This window comes from Pongo pygmaeus, chromosome 3 (genome assembly GCF_028885625.2).
Source record: "Pongo pygmaeus isolate AG05252 chromosome 3, NHGRI_mPonPyg2-v2.0_pri, whole genome shotgun sequence".
In the NCBI taxonomy this organism is placed as follows: Eukaryota; Metazoa; Chordata; class Mammalia; order Primates; family Hominidae; genus Pongo; species Pongo pygmaeus.
In genome coordinates, this window is record NC_072376.2 from 112012988 (window position 1) to 112033534 (window position 20547).

The following is a 20547-nucleotide window of genomic DNA, read 5'->3' on the forward strand; positions in this document are numbered from 1 at the left end:
ATACCACTAATCACCACCTAAACTATCTAAAATTTAAAAAGACTTATAATACCAACTGTTTGTAAGGATATGGAAAAACCAGAAACCTCTTACACCACTAACAGGAACATCAATTGATACTACTGGATTGAAAAACTTTTGACCTTATCTACTAAATTGAAGATACGCAACCTATGACTTAGCAATCCATTTCTAAATATGTGTCCACTTAAAATGCATGCACAACATTTTCATAGAAATATTATTCATGACAGCCAAATTTATACACAATCCAAATGTCCATCAACATGAGAATGGATAAATACATAAATTATGGCATATTCTATAATGGGATACTATGCAGAAATGAAAATCAACTAAAACTGCCCCCAACAGCCGGGGTAAATTTTACAAATATAAGGTTGAGTTAAAGAAGTCAGACACAATACAGTAAGAAAAAGAGGAGAAGCATTTAGGGATCCCACTCCCTGTTCTGTCTGGCCACAATATAATTGGAAGAGGCACTTCCTAAACTCTCCCACATGATTAGAGAACAGTAATGATATTACTGAGTACCTGTCCTGGTGTTCAAGGAACAGTTCCTAGCCTCCCTGTTTGGTGTTTGTACTCTGCCTGTTCTCTCAAGATCTACTTCAACTCTTCCTACGTTGTCAAACTCCGTTTTAGAGGTAAGCACATTTTCTTGGTCTATTGCAAACCCCAAATTGGCTACAGCATTCTACACATTTTCCCTTTAATTTGGCCTTATTGACTGTGCTCTGACCTAAACTCAGGTGCTCAGGTTCCCTTCCCAGACCTGCAGCCCCCACAGAGCCTATTGACTTCCTTCTATAGACTATGGGAGGAAAAGTTTATAATATTTATAGTGGCCCTGTGTTGAGCAGGCTATGCACTAAGAACTTTACAAACACTGGCTTCTCTGCAGCCAATGCAATGAAATAGGTCCTCTCAGATCCTTCTTTTATTGATAATAAAACAGATGTACAGTGGCCAAGCGCTCAAGTCAAAGGTCACATGTAACTGGCAGAGTCAAAGCTCCAATGTCTCACTCTGATGGCCCTGCTCTTTACTGTATAGGATTCTTAGCATGAGGAGAAAGCTGTGAGTAACAAAAAACCCTGCGCTACTCTCAGGAGGTACTTTCAGAGCTGCATTCAGACAGCATTATCAATTCTTCCCACCAGAGCAGAATCCGGATGCGTGGGTCTGGCAGCAGTTCAGTGTGCACTTGTTACCGGTAAGAGCACTGGATTTGGAATCTGGTTAACCTCGGTTTAATGCATTTGCTATCAGGGCAAATTACTTCACCTCTTTGAGTGCCCGTTTCCTAATCTCTACAATGTAGATAATAGCTGCTTCATAAATATTTTAAAAATTAGATGTTATGATGGAGGTAAAAGGTTTCACACAGATTAAGCACCATGAGTAACAACTATTTGCTGTGGGTTCCATTTCTATCGGCTCTGGGGCAACGGTCTAAGGGGCACACAGATCCAGCAACCACATCTACACTCTCCTTGCTTTCTCTCTCTTTGTCCACTACTAACTGGCTCTTCTGGATCTCAGTCTCTGCTCTACCTCTATTTCTGTCATTGTCAGTTCTTTTTCTTTCTCTTCCATTCTTTCATTAAGGCCTTTCCCTTTCTTCCTGCTTCAAAATTGACCCCTCTCCCACTGCCCTGCCTATCTCAGAATTCTCCCATCTTTCTCCTTTTATCAGAGTCTTCTTTAGGACGTTCCCTTTTCGGACCTCAACTAACTGACATGCAGTATGTGCAGTGCTGTCGTGTGTAGATCACAGCGAGGAATACGAAGGTGTGTAAGACGCAGGGCCTGGTATTCAGAGGCTCACTATCTAGTGTGAGAAAGAACACATGCACGACACACATCAGCCTGTGTCAGCCTGTCCCATCCACTCCTAGGGTTCAATGCCCTCCTCAAGCAATCCCTTCTCTCCTTTCACCTAGTTATCCAGGTTTAATGCCATTTTCCCCAGCCTTTTCCCATTTTGTCACATGACTATTCAGAACAAACTGGTCCTATGTCACAACAAGTCTTTGTCCTTTCCAAGATCTTAACTAGCTATTCCAATGAGCTAATTTTCCATAGTGTGCTCAAGATAGACGGTTAAATGTGAGGACCCAGGTTCTTTTGTATTTGACTGTGATGTAAAAAAAAAAATCCCCCTTGAGGATGTGACTTTAATGTTTTTAGTTTAGGGTAACCTAGTTCAGCTCTGAGTGCTTTCAAGGGTGGAGACTCTAAATGAGTTCGTTGGTTATATACAGTCTTGTGGCTTCTTAGATGCTGGTTGTAATAGTAATGTGCTTAGTTCGTGTGCAGGTTCACTGTCTCCTGTGGGGTTGGAAGGGCAGAGGTCTCTTGAAGCTCATCTCATTGTCCAGTGGTAGGTACTTTGTTTATTTATTTTCCCCCAGCATTTTACTTACTGGGTTGAAAAGTTCAGGCTTCAGGCCAGGAGGGGAGGTAACCATGGGTTAAAACCAGCTGTGGTTAACGCAGGTTGGCAAACTCAATACCCAATGGTAGGCAGAGGTCCCAGCCTTGACAGAGACAGCTGGGGGAGCTCTTTGTGAAATGCACTAAGGTTTTTTCAGGGGAAGGGAGGGAGCCACCTCAGCTCCCCTGCCAGTTCAGCAGGAAGGCAATCCACTTCACAGTCACACTCCTGATGCAGTGTCACGGCTATTCAGATCAGGCAGGCACCTCTTTTCATTTTCAGGAATGCTGATGTTCCATGTAGAGAGGGATTATGACTCTACCCCTCATGCAAGCCTGCACCTGGAAGGCACTCCCCTTGTGAGGTTGCAGACACCCTGAAGTGTTCCAGAAAGGCTGTCAACAGGCGCATCCATGCCGAGCTCCTGTGGGACGAGCCCCAGTTGTATCTGCAGTAGTGGATGAGGGGGAAAAGAAGTCCCATTCTCCAAGACCCTTCAGGAGCACCAGGACTGCCTCATTGCTGGAGTGGAGCTGTAGATTTTCTCCACCTAGCCCAGCACTGCACCTCTGCCTCTGCTGAAAGAAACTTCCCACAACTAGAAAATTCTAGAACTCAAGGCCTACCATCTGGATTTTTTTTTTTTTTTTTTTGTCCCAAGAGGTGCTCCCTTGATGTGGTGCACTTCCTCTTCCCCTAGGAGTAGGAGTCCCTTAGAGCCAGACTACTATGAATGTTGCTGCTCTTCCGGGTCTAGCTGCCCAGTGGGGCTGCCACACTCCAGAGTGGTGTTGGGGAATGTCTATAAGGGGTCCAGTGATGTGATCTGTATTCAAGGTGCCCAGCAGTGGGTATCAGCGCAGCTCTGAAAAGGGTGGCAGGGGAGTGACATAGAGTTTGTGAGATTCCTTGAATACAAGTTGCCTTACTGTATTGTTGGCTTTCTCAAATGTCAGTTGTATTAGTAAGGAACCGGTCGTGTGGACAGACTCAGGACCTCTTGGTTAGCCAGGATGATACAGGCAATGGTGATAGCTGAGGTTACACACAAATTTTCTCCATTTTGCACACTGTTATTGTGCCTGTAGAGACTATAATGAACTGTGGCACTTGGCCTCCAGCCAGGAGGTGGCGCTTGCAAGAGAACACCAGCTGCAGTGGTAGCAGTGGGATTTGAGTTTGCCTTATGTTATCCAGAAGATGTACTCTGGTGACTCAGGAAATGGATGAGGCCACACAGAACCCACAAAAGTTTTTATCCTTTGTTGAAGCTGTCAGGGTGGTTGGAAGGGCAACAGCAAGTGGGAGCTGGGTCAGGCAAGTCTGTGCTCGGGCCCTCCACATGTGAGCAAAAGCAGTGGCCTCACTGAGGATTATAGAGCAGTTCTCTGGCTACCAGGGTAATGTTCCAGGGAAGAGCACAGTTGCCTCTGCTGTACAGAAGAGTCCACGTGGAGAGTGGAGAGTAGCAGGTGGCAGTAAGCACCACGCAGCTCCCACTCACTGGGCAAGGCCAGTCTCACACTTGCAGCATTCCACTAGCAGCATTCCACTAGCAGCAGCTAGCTAGGTTCCACACAGTCTGTGCTCAGAACTCAAAAGTGCCCCAGGCCATATTTCTTCCCACAAGGAGACAGCAACCATGGCTTTCAGGCCATGCCTCTCCTCGTTTGCCTGTGAAGCAGGGGCGCCCAGCTCCTGTGCCTGTGGCTGCAGCACACTTCCCACTCAACCCTCAGTTCTGGCCAAGGGGGTTTGTCTCCACTGTATATCATGAATCTCAGATGGCAGCTTCTTTCTACCTGTGACTGCCACCTGAATTAGCTGGTAGATTTTGGCAAAGTCCCCTGTGAGGTAGGATCGGGAATGGCTTCCCTCCACCCCTGCTGGAGACTGAAAATGAATATAAAGGCTGTCCTAATGTCAATTCTTCTCATATACTCCCCACCACTCACTAAGTCAGCTCCAGCACTGGGTAGAGTTAAGGCCTTCCCCCATGGCCTGAATTGCCAGGTTTCCCAGTGGGAGTGTATGTTACAGAGGTAGTCTATCCCCTTTCACACACTCTGGGGACTTAACAGTTTTCTAGTTGGCTCACAGTGTAAGCTACAGCCCAATGCTTCTTTCAAATAGTCTGTGGCTTTCAATTTTCTTATTACGTTCCTGTGTTTGCTTCTTGGAAGAAAGTTCACGTATGAATCTCTACACACTATTTTGTCTTTCCAAGTGGGAGAGGCATGCTAACAATGCCTCCAATCGGATATCTTGGGGAAAAATAACAAACTCTCCGAGCACTTCGAATATATCATCCCACTCCTTCCTAGTCTGCAAGTTTCTACTGGAAAATCTGCTGATGGACTTAGGGAGGCTGCATTGTACATCATGAGTCACTTTTTTTTTGCTGCCTTCAGTATTCTCTTTCACATTTGAAAATTTGATTATATTGTGTCTTGGTGTGGATTTGCTTAGGTTTATACTGTTTGGGATCTTTTGAGCTTCATTCATCTGGATGACTATTTTCCTCTCCAGATTTAGAAGTTTTCAACCAACCTTCCTTCTTTGTTTTGCCACTTTGTTTCTTCATTCTGTTTTCTCCCTTCCTTCCTCCCTTCCTCCCTCCCTTCCTCCCTTCCTCCCCTCTTTCCTTTCTTTCTCTCTTTCTTTCTTTCTCTCTGTTTTCTCTCTCCCTTTCTTTCTCTTTCTTTTTCCCTTCCTTCCTTCCTTCTTTTTTTTTCTCTTTTCTTTCTTTTTTCTCTCTCTTTCTCTCTCTCTTTCTCTTTCTTTTCCTTTTTCTTTCTCATTTTCTTTCTTTCTTTCTTTCTTTCTTTTCTCTCTTTCTTTCTTTCCTTTCTTTCTTTCTTTCTTTCTTTTCTCTCTTCTCTTTCTTTCTTTCTTTCTTTTTCTTTCTTTCTTTCTTTCCCTCTTTCTTTCTTCTTTCTTTCTTGATGAGATCTTGCTATGTTGACTGGACTGGAGTGCAGTGGCTCCTCACAGACATAATCATAGCACACTACAGCCCTGGGCTCAAGCCATTCTCCTGTCTCAGCCTCCTGTGTCCTGGGACTAGAGGCATCCACTGCCACACCTGGCTCAATCATTATTCTTCTGCCTCTTTCTTTTTCACTTCTCCATCTGGGACATTCATAATTCATATATTAATTTGCTTGATGGTGTTTCATAAGTCCCTTTGTCTTTCTTCACTCTTTTTCATTCTTTTTACCTTTGTTCCTATGACTGGATACTTTTAACATTTTTTTTATTTTTTTGAATTAGGGTCTTACTCTGTTACCCAGGCTGGAGTACAGTGGCACAATCTTGGCTCACTGCAGCCTCCACCTCTCAGGCTCAAGCAATTCTCCCACCTCCTTCCCACCCAGGAGCTGGGATCACAGGGGCACCACCATGCCTGGCTAATTTTTTGTATTTTTGGTAGAGACAGGATTTCACCATGTTGCCGAGGATGATCTCAAACTCCTGAACTCAGGAGATCCAGCTGCCTCAACCTTCCAAAGTGTTGGGGTTATAGATATGAGCCACCATGCCCAGCCTGACTGGATAATTTTAAATGACATGTATTCAAAAATTACTGAGCCTTTCTTCTGCTTGATCTAGTCTGCCATTGAGTCCCTCTAGTAAAATTTTCAGTTCAATTATTATATTCTTTATCTTTAGAATTTCTGTTTGGTTCTTTTTTATAGTTTTTAAGTTGACATTCTCATTTTGTTTATGTTTTATTTTTCTGGTTTCATTTAGTTGTTTATCTGCATTGCCATATATAACTAATTGAGTTTCTATGAAATGATTATTTTGAATTGTCAGGCAATTCACAGATCTCTCTTTTCTTAAGACCAGTTGCTAGTGCTTTTCTTTCTTCTTTGTTTGTGTCATATTTCTGCAACTCATTATATTTCTTGTAGCTTTGTGTTGGTGTCTGTATATTTGAAGAAATAGCCACCTCTCCCATTCATTAGGCCTGGGTTCAACATGGAAAGCCCTTCACCAATCAGCCTAGCTAGAGATTTTGGGAGCCTCTCATTTTTTTTCTAGGGATATGTATACTTCACTTCCCTCCTTTCCTCCTGGGGAAGATGTTTAAGGGTTATGTATCTTTTCCCAATCTTGCAGAATTGTGCCAGCTGCGGTGAGCTACTCACCTCTTTTCCTTATTCTTGACTTCCCCTAGGAATTTAAACTATTCTGATTCTCTCAGTGTTCTGAGCGAGGCATGGCAGAAAGAAGTCCCTTGGGCACTGTGCCAAAATGCCAGGAATGATGAATATATGCTCCACTCTCTTTTTTACTCGTGAATGGAGCATCCACAAGCTGAGGCAATTACTCCCAGCTCAGAGCTGTGCCAACTTGGGGGAGGGGCTGATGGTAAAGTAAAATTGCTCTTCTAACTCATTTCAGTGTGGCCAATATCAGTATTTTTGCTCATCTGGGGGTACTTCTTAACTGCAATCTGAAATATGTGCAAAGATATTTTGCTCTGCATATCATTGTTAACTTATCATTGTTAAGTATTTCATTGTTTCTATAGGGAGATGAGGGCTTAAAACTTCCTGTTCCATCATCTTTTGATATCAAGGAATTATAAATTTCAAAGGTAGTTTTGTTGTATTTTTATTTTTTTGTGTCTGAAAATAATATTCTTCTACCTCACAGAAGAAAACAAAATCAAATCATAGTGCCAGAAGAGACTCTAGAGATAATCTTAATCCATCTAATTATATAACTTCTGAGAAGAACAGAAAAGTCAATGTTATCAGCAAGCGAATGTTATAAGCCACAGGACTCCTATGCCTGCCAAAAGAGGCTCTCAGATGATCATATGGGGTTGGTTATGACTGGACAATAACAAGGTAAGCAACTGGGCTTAGGAGTTTTGCTACAGTGCTCTTCTAACAAGAAACTATATTTTCTTTTTTAAAAATGTTATTGTAGCGACAGGGTCTTCCTATGTTGCTCAGGCTGATCTTGACCTCCTGGCTTCAAACAATCCTCCCACCTCAGTCTTCCAAAACACTGAGATTACAGGTATAAGCCACCATGCCTGGCCTGAAGCTTTATATTTCCTACCTATCCAATGTGAGCCCAGATTTTACCCCATGAAGAGAACTCTAAGGGTGTATTCACCTTTTTTGAAGAGCTTCTCTTTAATTCTTTTGAAGTTTTGAGTTACTCATATTCTTAGAGGAAGGTATGAATAACAGGAAGTCTTTGGAAAAGGCTGGGTGAGAACTGTCAAAAGGCTGCAATCAAGGTATGTGCTGTGGCTTGGGTCTTCTTCTGAGGTCTTCTCCCAAGCTGTCATGGTTTGCAGGTTCATTTCCTCTCAGCTTTAGAACTTGTAATGCCTTGTTTCTTTAAGGTAAGCAAGAGAGCATCTCTGATAGTGGGGAAGGCCTAAATCTTCTTTTAAAGGGCTTATTTGATTAGGTTGGGCCAGGTCAAAATAATCTCCTTTTGATTAACAGACATTGATAAACTCAAAGTCATTCTGATTAGGGACTTTATATCTGTAAAATCTCTTCATCTTTGCCAGAAAATGCAACCTAATTGCAGGAGTGACATTTATCACATTAACAGGTCTACACACACTTCAGAGAAGGCGATAACACAGAGTATGTATACCATGGGGAGGAAATCTTGGCGGCCATTGTAGAATTCTTTCTATGATACTTATGTCAGCATTTTTGTTGTGCTCTGGAGATCACAGAGTGAAAAGTACTGTTTTCTGTGATTGTAGATATTTGTTACAAATTCGAGACTGAACCATATGCTTTCAAAATTGACAGAACAGAATATAGGGTGGTCAAGGCACCAGATGAAATTAAATTTTATTCTTCCATTATGTTAAATTAGCATCTTTTCCTATCAGAAATCACTTACATTGCTTTCTCATATGTTAATCAGACACCTGTGGCATTTTTATAGTAAATGCAAAGTGAGGATTTTAGGTGATCAAAATGAATAGGCCTAACTAGTTCACAGCTCTGAAATGTGGCCACACTGCTTATTCATGGAGAGAACAGACCTTACAGGGTATCCTTCATATTTACACTTGTATACGTCAGCTTGTGCTGCCATTACAGAATACAATAGACTGAGTGGCTTCAACAACACAAATTTATATGTTCAAAGTTCTGGAGGCTGAATGTCCAAGATCAAGGTACTGGCAGGCTTAGTTTTTGGTAAAGCCTTGTCTTAGTCAAATTGGGCTGCTATAACAAAATACCCTAGACTGGGCAGCTTAGAAACAATAGAAACTTATTTCTTACAGTTATGGAAGCTGGTAAGGTTAAGAACAAGGCACTGGCAGATTGAATGTCTGCTGAGGGGCCACTTTCTGGTGATAGATGTCCCTTTCTTGCTTTGTCCTAACATGGCCAGCTCACGCAAGGAGACAGAGAGGGCTCTGGTGTTTCTTTCTTTTCATATAAGGACACCAGTCCTATAAGATTAGGGTCCAACCCTTATAACCTTATTTAAACTTAATCATCTCCTTGAGGGCCGCATCTGTAAACACAGTCACATTAGGGGTTAGAGATTAAGATACAAATTTGTTGGGGGACACAACTCAGTCCATAACAATTTTCAAAATATCTGTGGGCAATGAAAAACCTGTGAATTTCCTGCTTATCATGACCCCAGATAATGTTTAAAAATCACTAATTACCATTCATAAATATATGCACATATTCCAAAAAAACTTTCCATCTATTTTCTTTGCTAAAATAATAGAATGTCCAAGGCAACAAGGATACCTGTGCTACCCTGAGTGCAGCAGAGCAACCTCTATCTTTTTGATTCTGACAAAATTAATGCAAACAAACCAGTTGTATCATTTTTTCCTAGTAATGAGACAGGAAAATTCCCCATGGGGCTTCATAAACGGAAAATAACATAGTTACATAGCCAAGTACGTGTTTATCTCTAGTGGCCCTCTCTAAGGGAAAGCACAGCACACAGTGTAGACTTCTCCTACCCAGAGTTAGGTATTAATGTCAGGATCTGTGGTTGAGATTGCTTTTTATAACCCAATATACACTTTCTCCATCTCTTGTTAGAGCCCCTGTTTTAGAATGGGGTGTCAATGTGCCCTGTTAAGAAACTACATTTTCTATCCTTCCTTGTAGCTATAAATGGTCAATGCAACCTAGATTATTGTCTGAGACTCATGAGAAGGCTCTTACAAAGAGAGCAGATAGCTAGCATGTGCCCTTGTCAGCCCTTACCTCCCCAACCTTCCTCTTGTTTCCTGCTTGGAGTACAGATTTGATATGTGTAAATATAGCAGCCATCTTGGATGACTGGAACTTCAGGAACCATCTTGAACAAGGGATAATTTCAAAAATGGAAGCCTAATATTAAGAAAGATGGACCTAAAACATAGATGAAGCCGAGGTCCATAATGATGCTTCATAAAGTTTCCGTACCAACCCTAGACGGCTGAACTCTTTCATGTGAGGAAGTAACACATGTCTATCTTACTTAAAACACTATTTCTGCTCTCTGTTATTAGCTGTGTAAAAAAGTTTCTCAACTGATACAAAGTGAAAACTAAAAATCTCAGAATACAAAAAATTACCTTAGAAAGTCAATTAGATCTCCCATAAAATTCCCCATAAACTGCAGTAAAACAGGGAGGCATAAGGCATAAGAATGGGTTATAGGCAAAGGCAATTAAGCCTTTAATTCTTGGGCCAGTCAAGAAAATAGACAAATTAGGTTATATCCTTGCATTGTTTTAAGCTAGTATTTGCCTTTCAGAAATTGTCTGTATTGCTCTTAGAGATTGTAATTCAGAAATTCAAAATCCTATGTATTCTGAAAAGTCTTGTGAAGCACCGCATGTACGTGTGTGTGTTTCTCTATGACTTCTAATTAACATTTCAATATTTTTTCATGGCCGTTGAACAAGTCATCAGCACAGACATCCTGACTACCAGAGCAGTATATTCCATTCACAATTATTAGAAACTCCTTAAAAGCATGTATACCTTCTCCCCGTTGGTTTTGGATTAAGCTATGTTTGGTTATATCATAACTGTTCTTTAAGCAGAATTGTGGGAAAAACTATAAATTTGATTTATATTGTTCTCTGTTTTATTTTTCTTCTTTTTCTTTCTCTTGCATTGGATTTAATTCTATTATATGTCCAAAATTGAGGAAAGCCATTTGTGGCCACATGGTTTTGTCAAGTGGGTAACTGGAGGTCTGAGAAGAATAGTGGGTGAGAGGTTCTAGAACTTAGATTTTTCTAAGGAATGTTACCACGTTGCTAAGCTATGTAACGTATCTTAACAACCAGGGAACCACACAGGCTCCTTGGAGTAAGAGCGTGAGAAACTGGATGAAGACAGCTGTATTCTTTTGGAAGCGTTTGAGATTGGTCTGTCTCTACCAACTAAAAACTTCTAGCTTAAGTGCAGAGATTTAAGGAGATCAACAAAAATTCAGTCTAGACGTAGTATGAGGCTGGGAGGGTATCCACAGACTTGAGTTCTTGTCAGCAAGATCGCCTGCTTTTAATATTGTCCTCAGGTATAATTTTAAATTCATCATTAGAATAATGTTCTACAATTTTAGGTATGATTTAGTTAATAGTCCTAAAGTTTATTCTTTTTTCAAGAGTATGTAAAAGCCAAATAAGTCTGTTTTAAGAAAACGAAATACACATTGTTTTCTTGTTAACTTTTTTTTTTCAAAATTTAAAGTGTATCATTACCCTTTAATCTAAGAGAATTGATGTGGGACAGACACATATAGAATAACTGAATAATATCAGCTAACATTTGTCAATTTCATCAGGTTATAGATAAACAGACTGAAATCTAGACAATAAAACAATTAATCTGTGGTCACTTTGCTGGTTAATGGCAAATCTGGGACCATGAATCCTATCTTTAAATTTCTGGTTTAATGTCTTTTTCACTCTCCAAATTGTCTGTGTACTCTTTTCCCCTCAATACAAGTAAAAAGCAAATTTACTGGCTTAATTGTACAAAAGGTCCCACACCAAAAGAATAAGTCTAAAGTGTGATTTAAACAAAGAGGTTAGAACTAGCTCCTCACTGTGATATTCATAAACAGCAATATGAAAATATACTTTTTATTGCTAGATATTTTCTGCATTTAATGTCTACATATATTTTACCCAACCTAGGATAATTTTAGTATTTATATATATCAAACTGAAGTTCCTGAAAACCAGATGTTCTGTGGCAACAAGTCTGGGAATTTATACACCATACAGTCTAAGTATATAGCATGAAACACTTAAACATAGATTGCTTTGGTCTAAAAAGATAGTCAACGATGTAAAAGCATCCATCCCAACAAAATCCTGAGATCAATTTCTAGAATGTGAACATTTTTTGACACTGCAAATTATTCTAACCCAAAAAGTATCTGCCATGGTTATAAATAAAATGTGCATTTCCCAATTCTGCTATGATGAATAAGATTTCCATGTAAGATAGAAAAAATACAACAGGCACTAGAAAATCATCCTTCTTAGATTTCAAAAATATACTATTTTCAAGAAAGTTTAAATAATGACTTTCTATGTTCTTAATCCAGAAATGTTCTTTCTCACATGGTTGTGAATTCACCAAGATACATAACATTATCTTTAATCTCCCAGGTCTACAACACCGTAGGTGTCTAAAAATGTTAACTGTTACTCAATATTGCAAACAACAACATGGCAAAGGTTCTCTGCTTTATCATCTCCAGATACATCACTCTTTTGGATTTTTTTCGTTCTTTGGGTTTTACCATTCTCTCTGAAGATTATATACATTTTAAGATGCTGGGTTTTAAAAGTACAATATGAAGGGACTTAACTTAAAATTAAGTCAATGTGAAGTGCATTTGTGAGTATTGTATAAAAGTCATCATTTAAATTTACTATATCAAAATTGATAATCATGTAATACTTTTTTTGTTGGTAAGTCAACCAAGTGAGCTCAAATGAAATTAAAAACAATATACTTTATACTTTTTACAAATATAATATAAATATTTCAAAATAAAACACTTTGATTTTCCCCTAGGTAAATGTTTTATGATCCACCCATGCCTATACTTTTCAATGTTTACAAAAATTTGGTCTGAAAACAAAATAGCCTCACACTGCTGTAACAGGAGAAACAATTTAGTTCAAGCAAACAAGATGGAGAAATGTTTGATATATAAGAAAGTGACAAGAAACTCTTGTCAGAATGTTTGTCATTTTGTGATTTTAGGGTCTGAGCACATCTGGAAGTGAGGTCAATCAAGTTAGACTCCAAAAACTTTTGTGACAGCAGTGAAGAGGGGAAAATAAACACGCCACAAATATGAACCTCAACCCCCCGACATCTGCTCTTCAGATCGAGGGCAAAGGCAGCCATATTATGGCTAGAAATGTAAACTGCTTTCTAGTCAGGCACACCCCTCATCCCAGAAGAGTCTGCCACATCAAAGGTAAGGTGACTTAAGGTCCTAGTATGTGTCTCTATTCTCTACACTTGGACTATTTGATAATTCTGGCAGGTAAACACAACGCTGCTATTCAAAATATTTAACCACTGGAGAGGTATGGGCATTGACTAGATGCCAGCACTGGAGTGAGAGCAGAGGCCTGCAGTCCCTCTCTGTGTTGGACAGTAACCCTTAAATTGCTCGATTGTTAGGACAGGGGCCTGGAGAGGGGCCAAAGTGGCCAGGAAAATGGGGACCACTCAGGGAGCTCAGGGCAGCCTTGACCAATTGATATAAAAATATTTCAGTATTTTAACAATCCACACATCCATGCTAGCATCTGCTTGCTAAATATCATCTCTAAGGAAGCATATGTTTTACTCTTGCTTCCTTCCCTTCTGTTTTGTCTTTTCTCCCTCCCTCCTTGCCTCCTGCCCTCATTCCCTCCCTTCCTTCCTCCCTTTCTTCTCTTTACTTCCTCTCTCTCTTCCTACCTTTTTCTTTAACTTTATACAATAGAATTACTTAAAATTAGACATTAATAACAGCATTTCCCTTTTGAGGGAGGCAGTCCAATTGAGGTTGGATTGAAGAATTTTAAAAGTATACAGTTTTTAAACACATCTTGCATTCTGAGATGTTTTGAGAGGTACAAAGAGAAAAGGGTCCTGATGTTTTGAGAGGTACATTTCTCAAGGTTATGAAATATATGGAAAACAAGCAGAATTGTTTGGACTTCATAGGGTGAACCAGCCAATTCACCTAGGATGGGGTGACTGTGTGATACCACCCCCAACAAAGTAGCATATCAACACTGGCTATTGGGTGTAATCTAAATAGACCCTCACACCCATTCCTGAGATTCTTATCCCCAAGAGAAATGCTGCCATAGTGAGCTCCAGCAGATCGAAATGTGTCATATTCCTGAGGTCACAGAAAAAGTGATATTAAAAACCAGTGTCATTTGGCTTAGGCAAATAATTCATGACTAAGACCACAAAAGCAAATGCAACAAAAACAAAAATAAATAAATAAATGGAATCTAATTAAACTAAAAAGCTTCTCCACAGCAAAAGAAACAATCAGCAAACAGACAACCTGCAGAGTGGGAGAAAATATTTGCAAACTATGCATCCGACAAAGGACTAATATCCAGAATCGGTAAGGATCTCAAACAAATCAGCAAGAAAAAAACAAATAATCCCATCAAAAAGTGGGCAAGTAACATGAATACAAAATTCTCAAAAGAAGATCTACAAACAACCAGCAAATGTGAAAATAATGCTCAATATCACTAATTATCAGGGAAATGCAAATTAAAAAACAATGAGATATCACCTTACTCCTGTAAGAACGGCCATAATTAAGTCAAAAAACAATAGATGTTGGTGTGGATATGGTGAAAAGGGAACACTTTTACATTTATGGTGGAAGTGTAAACTAGTATACAACCACTGTGGAAAAACAGTATGTAGATTCCTTAAAGAATTAAAGCTAGAACTGCCATTCAATCCAGCAATCCCACTACTGGGTATCTTCTCAAAGGAAAATAAGTCATTATATGAAAAAGACACATGTGCATGCATATTTATACCAGAAGAGTTCACAATTACAAAGATATGGAACCAACCTAAGCGCTCATTAACCAAGTGGATTAAAACAATGTGGTATATATACACCATTGAACACTACTCAGCCATAAAAAGGAATGAAATAATGTCTTTTGCAGCAACTTGGATGGAGCTGGAGGCCATTATTCTAAGTGAAGTAACTCAGGAATGGAAAAACAAAGATCATATGCTCTCACTTACAAGTGGGAGCTAAGCTAGAGGATGCAAAGGCATAAGAATGATATAATGGACTTAGGGACTCAGTGGGAAGGTTAAAAAGGGGGTGAGGATAAAGGACTACATACTGGGTTCAGCGTACACTGCTTGGGTGATGGGTGCACCAAAATTTCAGAAATCACCACTAAAGAACTTATCCAGTAATAAATCATTCTGTTATAAAGACACCTGAACCTGTATGTTCACTGCAGCACTATTCACAGCAGCAAAGACATGGAATCAACCTAAATGCCCATCAATGATAGGCTGGATAAAGAAAATGTGGTACATATACACCATGGAATACTCTGCAGCCATAAAAAGAATGAGATCATGTCCTTTGTAGGGATATGGATGGAGCTGGAAGCCATTATCTTCAGCGAACTAATGCAGGAACAGGAAACCAAATATCACATGTTCTCCTTTGTAAGTGGGAGCTAAATGATGAGAACACAGGGACACATAGAGGGGAACAACACACACTGGGGCCATTCAGAGGGTGGAGATTGGGAGGAGGGAGAGTGTCAGGAAAAATAACTAGGCTTACCACCTGGATGATGAAATAATCTGTACAACAAGCCCCCATGACACAAGTGTACCTATCTATGTAACAAACCTGCAGTTGTACTCCTGAACTTAAAATAAAAGTTAAAAAAAGAACTTATCCATGTAACCAACAATCACCTGTGTCCAAAAACATTGAAATAAAAATAAAAATTAATTATTAAAAAAATTAAAAATAAAAAAACAATGTCATGATACAAATAAACCAAACTTTATTGAAAAAAAGGGCAGATCCTGGAGATAGAGAAGAGAATTAGGAGGCTGTTGCACCTATGCAGATACGTGAGGACAAACATCCCTGCTATGCTCTTGGCAGCAGGACCAAGCAATGGCAGAATATGAGGCTAGAGAGAGTTTGTAGGGAAGAAATGAAAAGGTCCTAGTAACTGATTAGTATAGAAGGTGAAGAGGAACAAATCACATATCCTTTGCACCTTTCTCCACCCGTAGTTATTATAACTAAAAAATGATGAAACAGGAAAGCTGAAAGGGAGAAGGTGAAGTCATTTCATTCAGCAGATATTTATTCAATTTCGAACATATAAGAAACTTTGTTCTAGATGTGGGAGACAGACCAAAGTTTCTGAGGGAGGAAAAAAATGTCCCTACCCTCATGGAGCTCACATTCTTGTCAGACAGTAAAATCAATTCAGTGGTATACATACTGCATGTGTAGTAACATCAGGCATCCAAATGGAAATGAGCTGCCCACAGTCCCAAACCTAGAATAGAAATCTATGTCTGAGTCTCAAATAGGAACTTAGGAGTAGAGATGCACATTGGGAATCATCAGCATAGAAATGATATTTAAAGGCATGAATACTGATCATCTGTTTACTCATTCAGCCATCTATATGTTTATTCATTCATTCAACAAACATTTATTTGGAATGAAAATACAGCCAAGAGCTTGCCCTCAGGAGCTGGACTATCTGGCTGGTCAAGCCACTCTGTAAAATGACATTAGTAACAACAATATCTACATCAGGGTTAAGTATACAAACAAGGAAGGCAAAGAGAACAGCGAAAGAATATTAGGAAACTTTGTAGAAGAAGCTCCATAGGCCTGTTATGGAGCATGTGGGGAGGAGGGAAGGGATAATGGGAAGTTGGGGTGGAGAAGTGGATAAGAGGCCAGATTTAGGCAGGCTCTGGATATCATGCTAGGGAATTTATATTTCTTCACAATCAAAATAAATGTCTACATTCATGGTTTTTACTTCCTCTCCTCGGAGCTACTCTTCAGCCCACCGAAGCCTGGCCTTTTCATCCACCATTCCGCATAGGCTGGGCTTGCTAAGGTTACCAATATCCTTCAGTTAGACGAATCCAATGCAAAGAGGATCTATTGGCTCAAGTAACTGGAAAGTCCATCAGGGAGGTGGGCTTTAGGTTTGATTTGATGGCTCGCTTAAACAACCTGCTTTTTAAAAGCTCTTCTCTCTGTCTTCCACAATTCCAGACTCAACCTAGAGCTGGCTTGCTCCTCTCCTAGTGGCAAGATAGCTACATCAGTTCTTAGTTTCACATCTGCATGCCGCTCTGACTTCTTTCCCAGCAGATTTCAGCAAAATTCTCTTTACATTTTCATTTCACTAGCACACACTAGGTCTCATGATATCCTTGAATGAATCCTCATGGACAGGGAAGTGGCGTGCACAGATTAGTAGGCCATGGTTCAAATAACCAATCACTACAGCAAGGGGAATGGGTTCAATCTTCCCCAGAACATATGGCTGCAGGAGCTGCAGGGGCTGCAGAGTGGTAGATAAGGGGAGGATAATGAAGCAAAATAACCTGGGTACTGTTGTAAAGGAAAGATAGAAACAGGTCCTGGGCAGAACTGACAGATATCCACTACACTGCAATCCTCATCTTGACCCCTTAGCTGCATTTGGCACAGCTAACCACCCCTCCCTTCCTCTCTCTCTTTCTTTCTTCACCTTTAAAAAAATGTAGATTCTGTAACAATATATGCTTCAGTTGTTTTTCCTATACCTCTGTGCCTTCTCCTTCCTAGCTTAATTTTTGTTCTTCAGTAAATGCTGGAGTCCCTCACTGCTCAGTCCTTGGCTGTTTTCTCTTTTTAATCTGCACTGGGATGCTAGGCAAATACGTTCATTCACAAGTTTCAAATACCCTCTATAGACCAAATATTTTTCAAGTATGTATCTCAGACTCAGACACCTCTTCAAAAGTTTAGACCTGTATATTCAACTGTCTACTTGCAAGGCACGGAATGCCTCATGGGCACCTTGAACTGTGCTCTTCAAAACTGAACTCTTGATCTTCCTTCAAAAGCAAGGTCCCCCAACCAGTGTATCCTAACAAATAAATGGTGTTGTAAATTTGAAGTCTGTAAAATTGAAGTTCTTCTTTAACTCCTCTCCCTCATTCTCTGCCCCTCCCAATACTTCACTTGATCTTGTCATTTTCCTTCTAAATATTTTGTAAATTAAGCCACTTCTCTCCATGGCTACTGTCACAGCTCCATTCTAGGCCACTATTATCTCCTGCTTTGACTGCTACTTTGCAATTTGTAGCCCTCATAGCAGCTTTACTTCCACTCTTGCCCTCTCTCCAGTCTATGCTCCATAGAACAACCAGAAAGATCATATTAAAATATAAATTTGACTGTTTAGGCCAGGTTCAGTAGCTCACACCTGCAATCCCAACACTTTGGGAAGCCAAAGTGGGAGGATCGCTTGAGGTGGGGAGTTGGTGGTGCACCTGTAGTTCTAGCTACTCAGAAGCTGAGATAGGAGGATCACTTGAGCCCCGAGTTCAAGGCTGCTATGAGCCATGATTGTGCCACTGCACTCCAGCTTGGGTGACAAGCAAGACTCTGTCTCTTTAAAAAAAAAATATATATATATAGAGAGAGAGAGACAGAGAGAGAGAGAGACTGTTTATCCTACACAAAATCCTTTGGAGGCTTCCCATGCATTTAGGATAAAGTGGTTAATTTTGACATAGGCTAAAATGTTCCCTATTATGTGGCCTCATCTCCTATCAACTCCCTCCCCCATTATGCATATGCCACAGTGGACTTGTCTAAGTTGCTTGAACATGTCACAAGCCCTTTCCCACCTCCGTCTGGATTTCCACACATACTCTTCCCTCTAATTATAAACCTCCCCTCATTATTTGTGGTTCCTCATTTTGGTTTAAATATCATTTCAGAGAGACTTTTCAGGCTTCACATCCTCAATCTAAATTAGATTTTCTTATGGTATTTTTTCATAGTACTGTATATTTTTCTTTAAAGTAATTGTCTTAGTTAGACTCTGAGGTGGAGATTTGTGTGAAGGAGCTTTATTTGGAAGTGCTTTTGGGAACAACACTGATAAGAAAGCAGTAAGTGAAGGAAGAAGAACTGGGTAGAAGGGGAAGTGGAACTGCGGATACAATAGGGACCTCAGCCAGTTGCACAAGGAGCAGTGGAGCTGGGATATCCCTTCAGAGGTGTCTCAATTCCAGGTAAGGGGGCCAGGCCTTTGTAATTCCCACCAACCAGTCACTATATACAAGAGCTCTCACTGTGTACAAGAGCTCCCTTCAGCCGAGAGCAATTCCTGGAGAGGGACTCAGAATGAGCCATAAGTAACTGACATATGTGGAGCTGGGGAGCTGAGAGCCTAGGTGCTGAAGGCATGATCTAGGTAGGTGGTGGATGTACTACAGCAATTACCACACCTTATGATGTGGTAATAGTTATTTTCTTCATTATTTGAATAGTTTCAGAAATTCTCCACTAAGCTGTGAGCTCCATGAAGGTGTGTCTGTTTTGTTCATGATTTACCTCAACTTCCTAAGGAGTAGTGGCCACAAGTGAGGTGCTAGATAAATTATTGTGGGAGGAAAGGAGTTTAAATTGCATGCAGATAAAATTGTAGAGTTATTGACAGATTTTAAATAGGATTTACATTCTACATCAGCAGTCTCACAGTTCTGTGTCCCTGAGCAATTGATTTCTTTCAAAAAATCATTCTAGCTGCATTGTAGAAAGTGGAAGATGAGCAGGACCTCACTAGACATTGGGAGATCAGTTAGAAGACTGATTCAGTCATCAAAGTGGGAAGGAATGAGGGACAGGCCAGGGCAGAGAGAGGAGCAGAGAAGGTTGAACTTGGGGTAGAGTGAGGAAAGCCCAGCTAAGCAGCACAGAAAGAACCAGCAGAGGGAAACAAATTCAAGGAAAACGGCTAGGTGACGAGCAAAGTCATATTCCTAAAGGAGATTAGGAAAATGAAGGCCAAGGGGAAGCAAACGGATGTCACTGTAAAGAAGTCATAGATGGCCTTGGAATACATTGTCTTGGCCAAACCTGAGGGCACAGTTTTTCACAACCTACATGTGGGAAAAAACCCCAAAACCCACATTTAATTTTTTTTTTTTTTTTTTTTTTGAGACGGAGTCTCGCTCTTTCGCCCAGGCCGGACTGCAGTGGCGCTATCTCGGCTCACTGCAAGCTCCGCCTTCTGGGTTCATGGCATTCTCCTGCCTCAGCCTCCCGAGTAGCTGGGACTACAGGTGCCCACCACCGTGCCCAGCTAATTTTTTTTTTCTGTATTTTTAGTAGAGACGGGGTTTCACTGTGTTAGCCACGATGGTCTTGATCTCCTGACCTCGTGATCTGCTCACCTTGGCCTCCCAAAGTGCTGGGATTACAGGCGTGAGCCACCACGCCCAGTCAACCCACATTTAATTTTTAATTGAAACTGTTTTTTTTCCTATGAAAAACAAATAGTATTAAATTGAATAATTTTTTTCTGGCTTTATATACTTTAAAGCACTTTATATACTTTAAAGCACTTGATATACCTCTTCTATATTTTATTTCACATTCTGCTTCAAATTTTCTTATCATATACTATAAAACTATTGGCAGGCAAGGGACTAATTTTTATGTCTTCAACTCTCTTCTAATGCCTGCCACAAAGCCATGCTCATAGTAATATATGTTCAATTGAAAGAAAATTTTCAATTCCAACATTATTTGTCTGCCTTAGAAATCTAGCAAATTTTAACACTAACTTCTTGGTGGGGGGGAATCTTTGATTAACATTTGGTCACATTTACAAACTTTGTTAATACCTTTGAAAGCTTTAAGTGGCACTTACTCATTAAATATACTTGATTTTTAAAAAGATTTTATGTACTTAACAAATTCTCACTAAGCTGTAAATAACTCCTGTAAGTTAAATAAATTATACTTGTGGATAG

At 40.1% G+C, this 20547-nt stretch overlaps 1 protein-coding gene across 1 annotated transcript in view; it reads left to right on the forward strand.

Moving 5' to 3' along the window:
- The first annotated feature begins 10733 nt into the window (after window positions 1–10733).
- C3H4orf17 (chromosome 3 C4orf17 homolog) overlaps window positions 10734–20547 on the forward strand; it is a 35908-nt gene continuing 26094 nt past the window's right edge. The window contains exons 1-2 of the mRNA XM_054485413.1: window positions 10734–11008; window positions 12715–12934. Coding sequence (XP_054341388.1) covers window positions 12808–12934 — 127 coding nt within the window. The 5' untranslated portion in view covers window positions 10734–11008; window positions 12715–12807. The remainder of the gene's footprint in view (window positions 11009–12714; window positions 12935–20547) is intronic.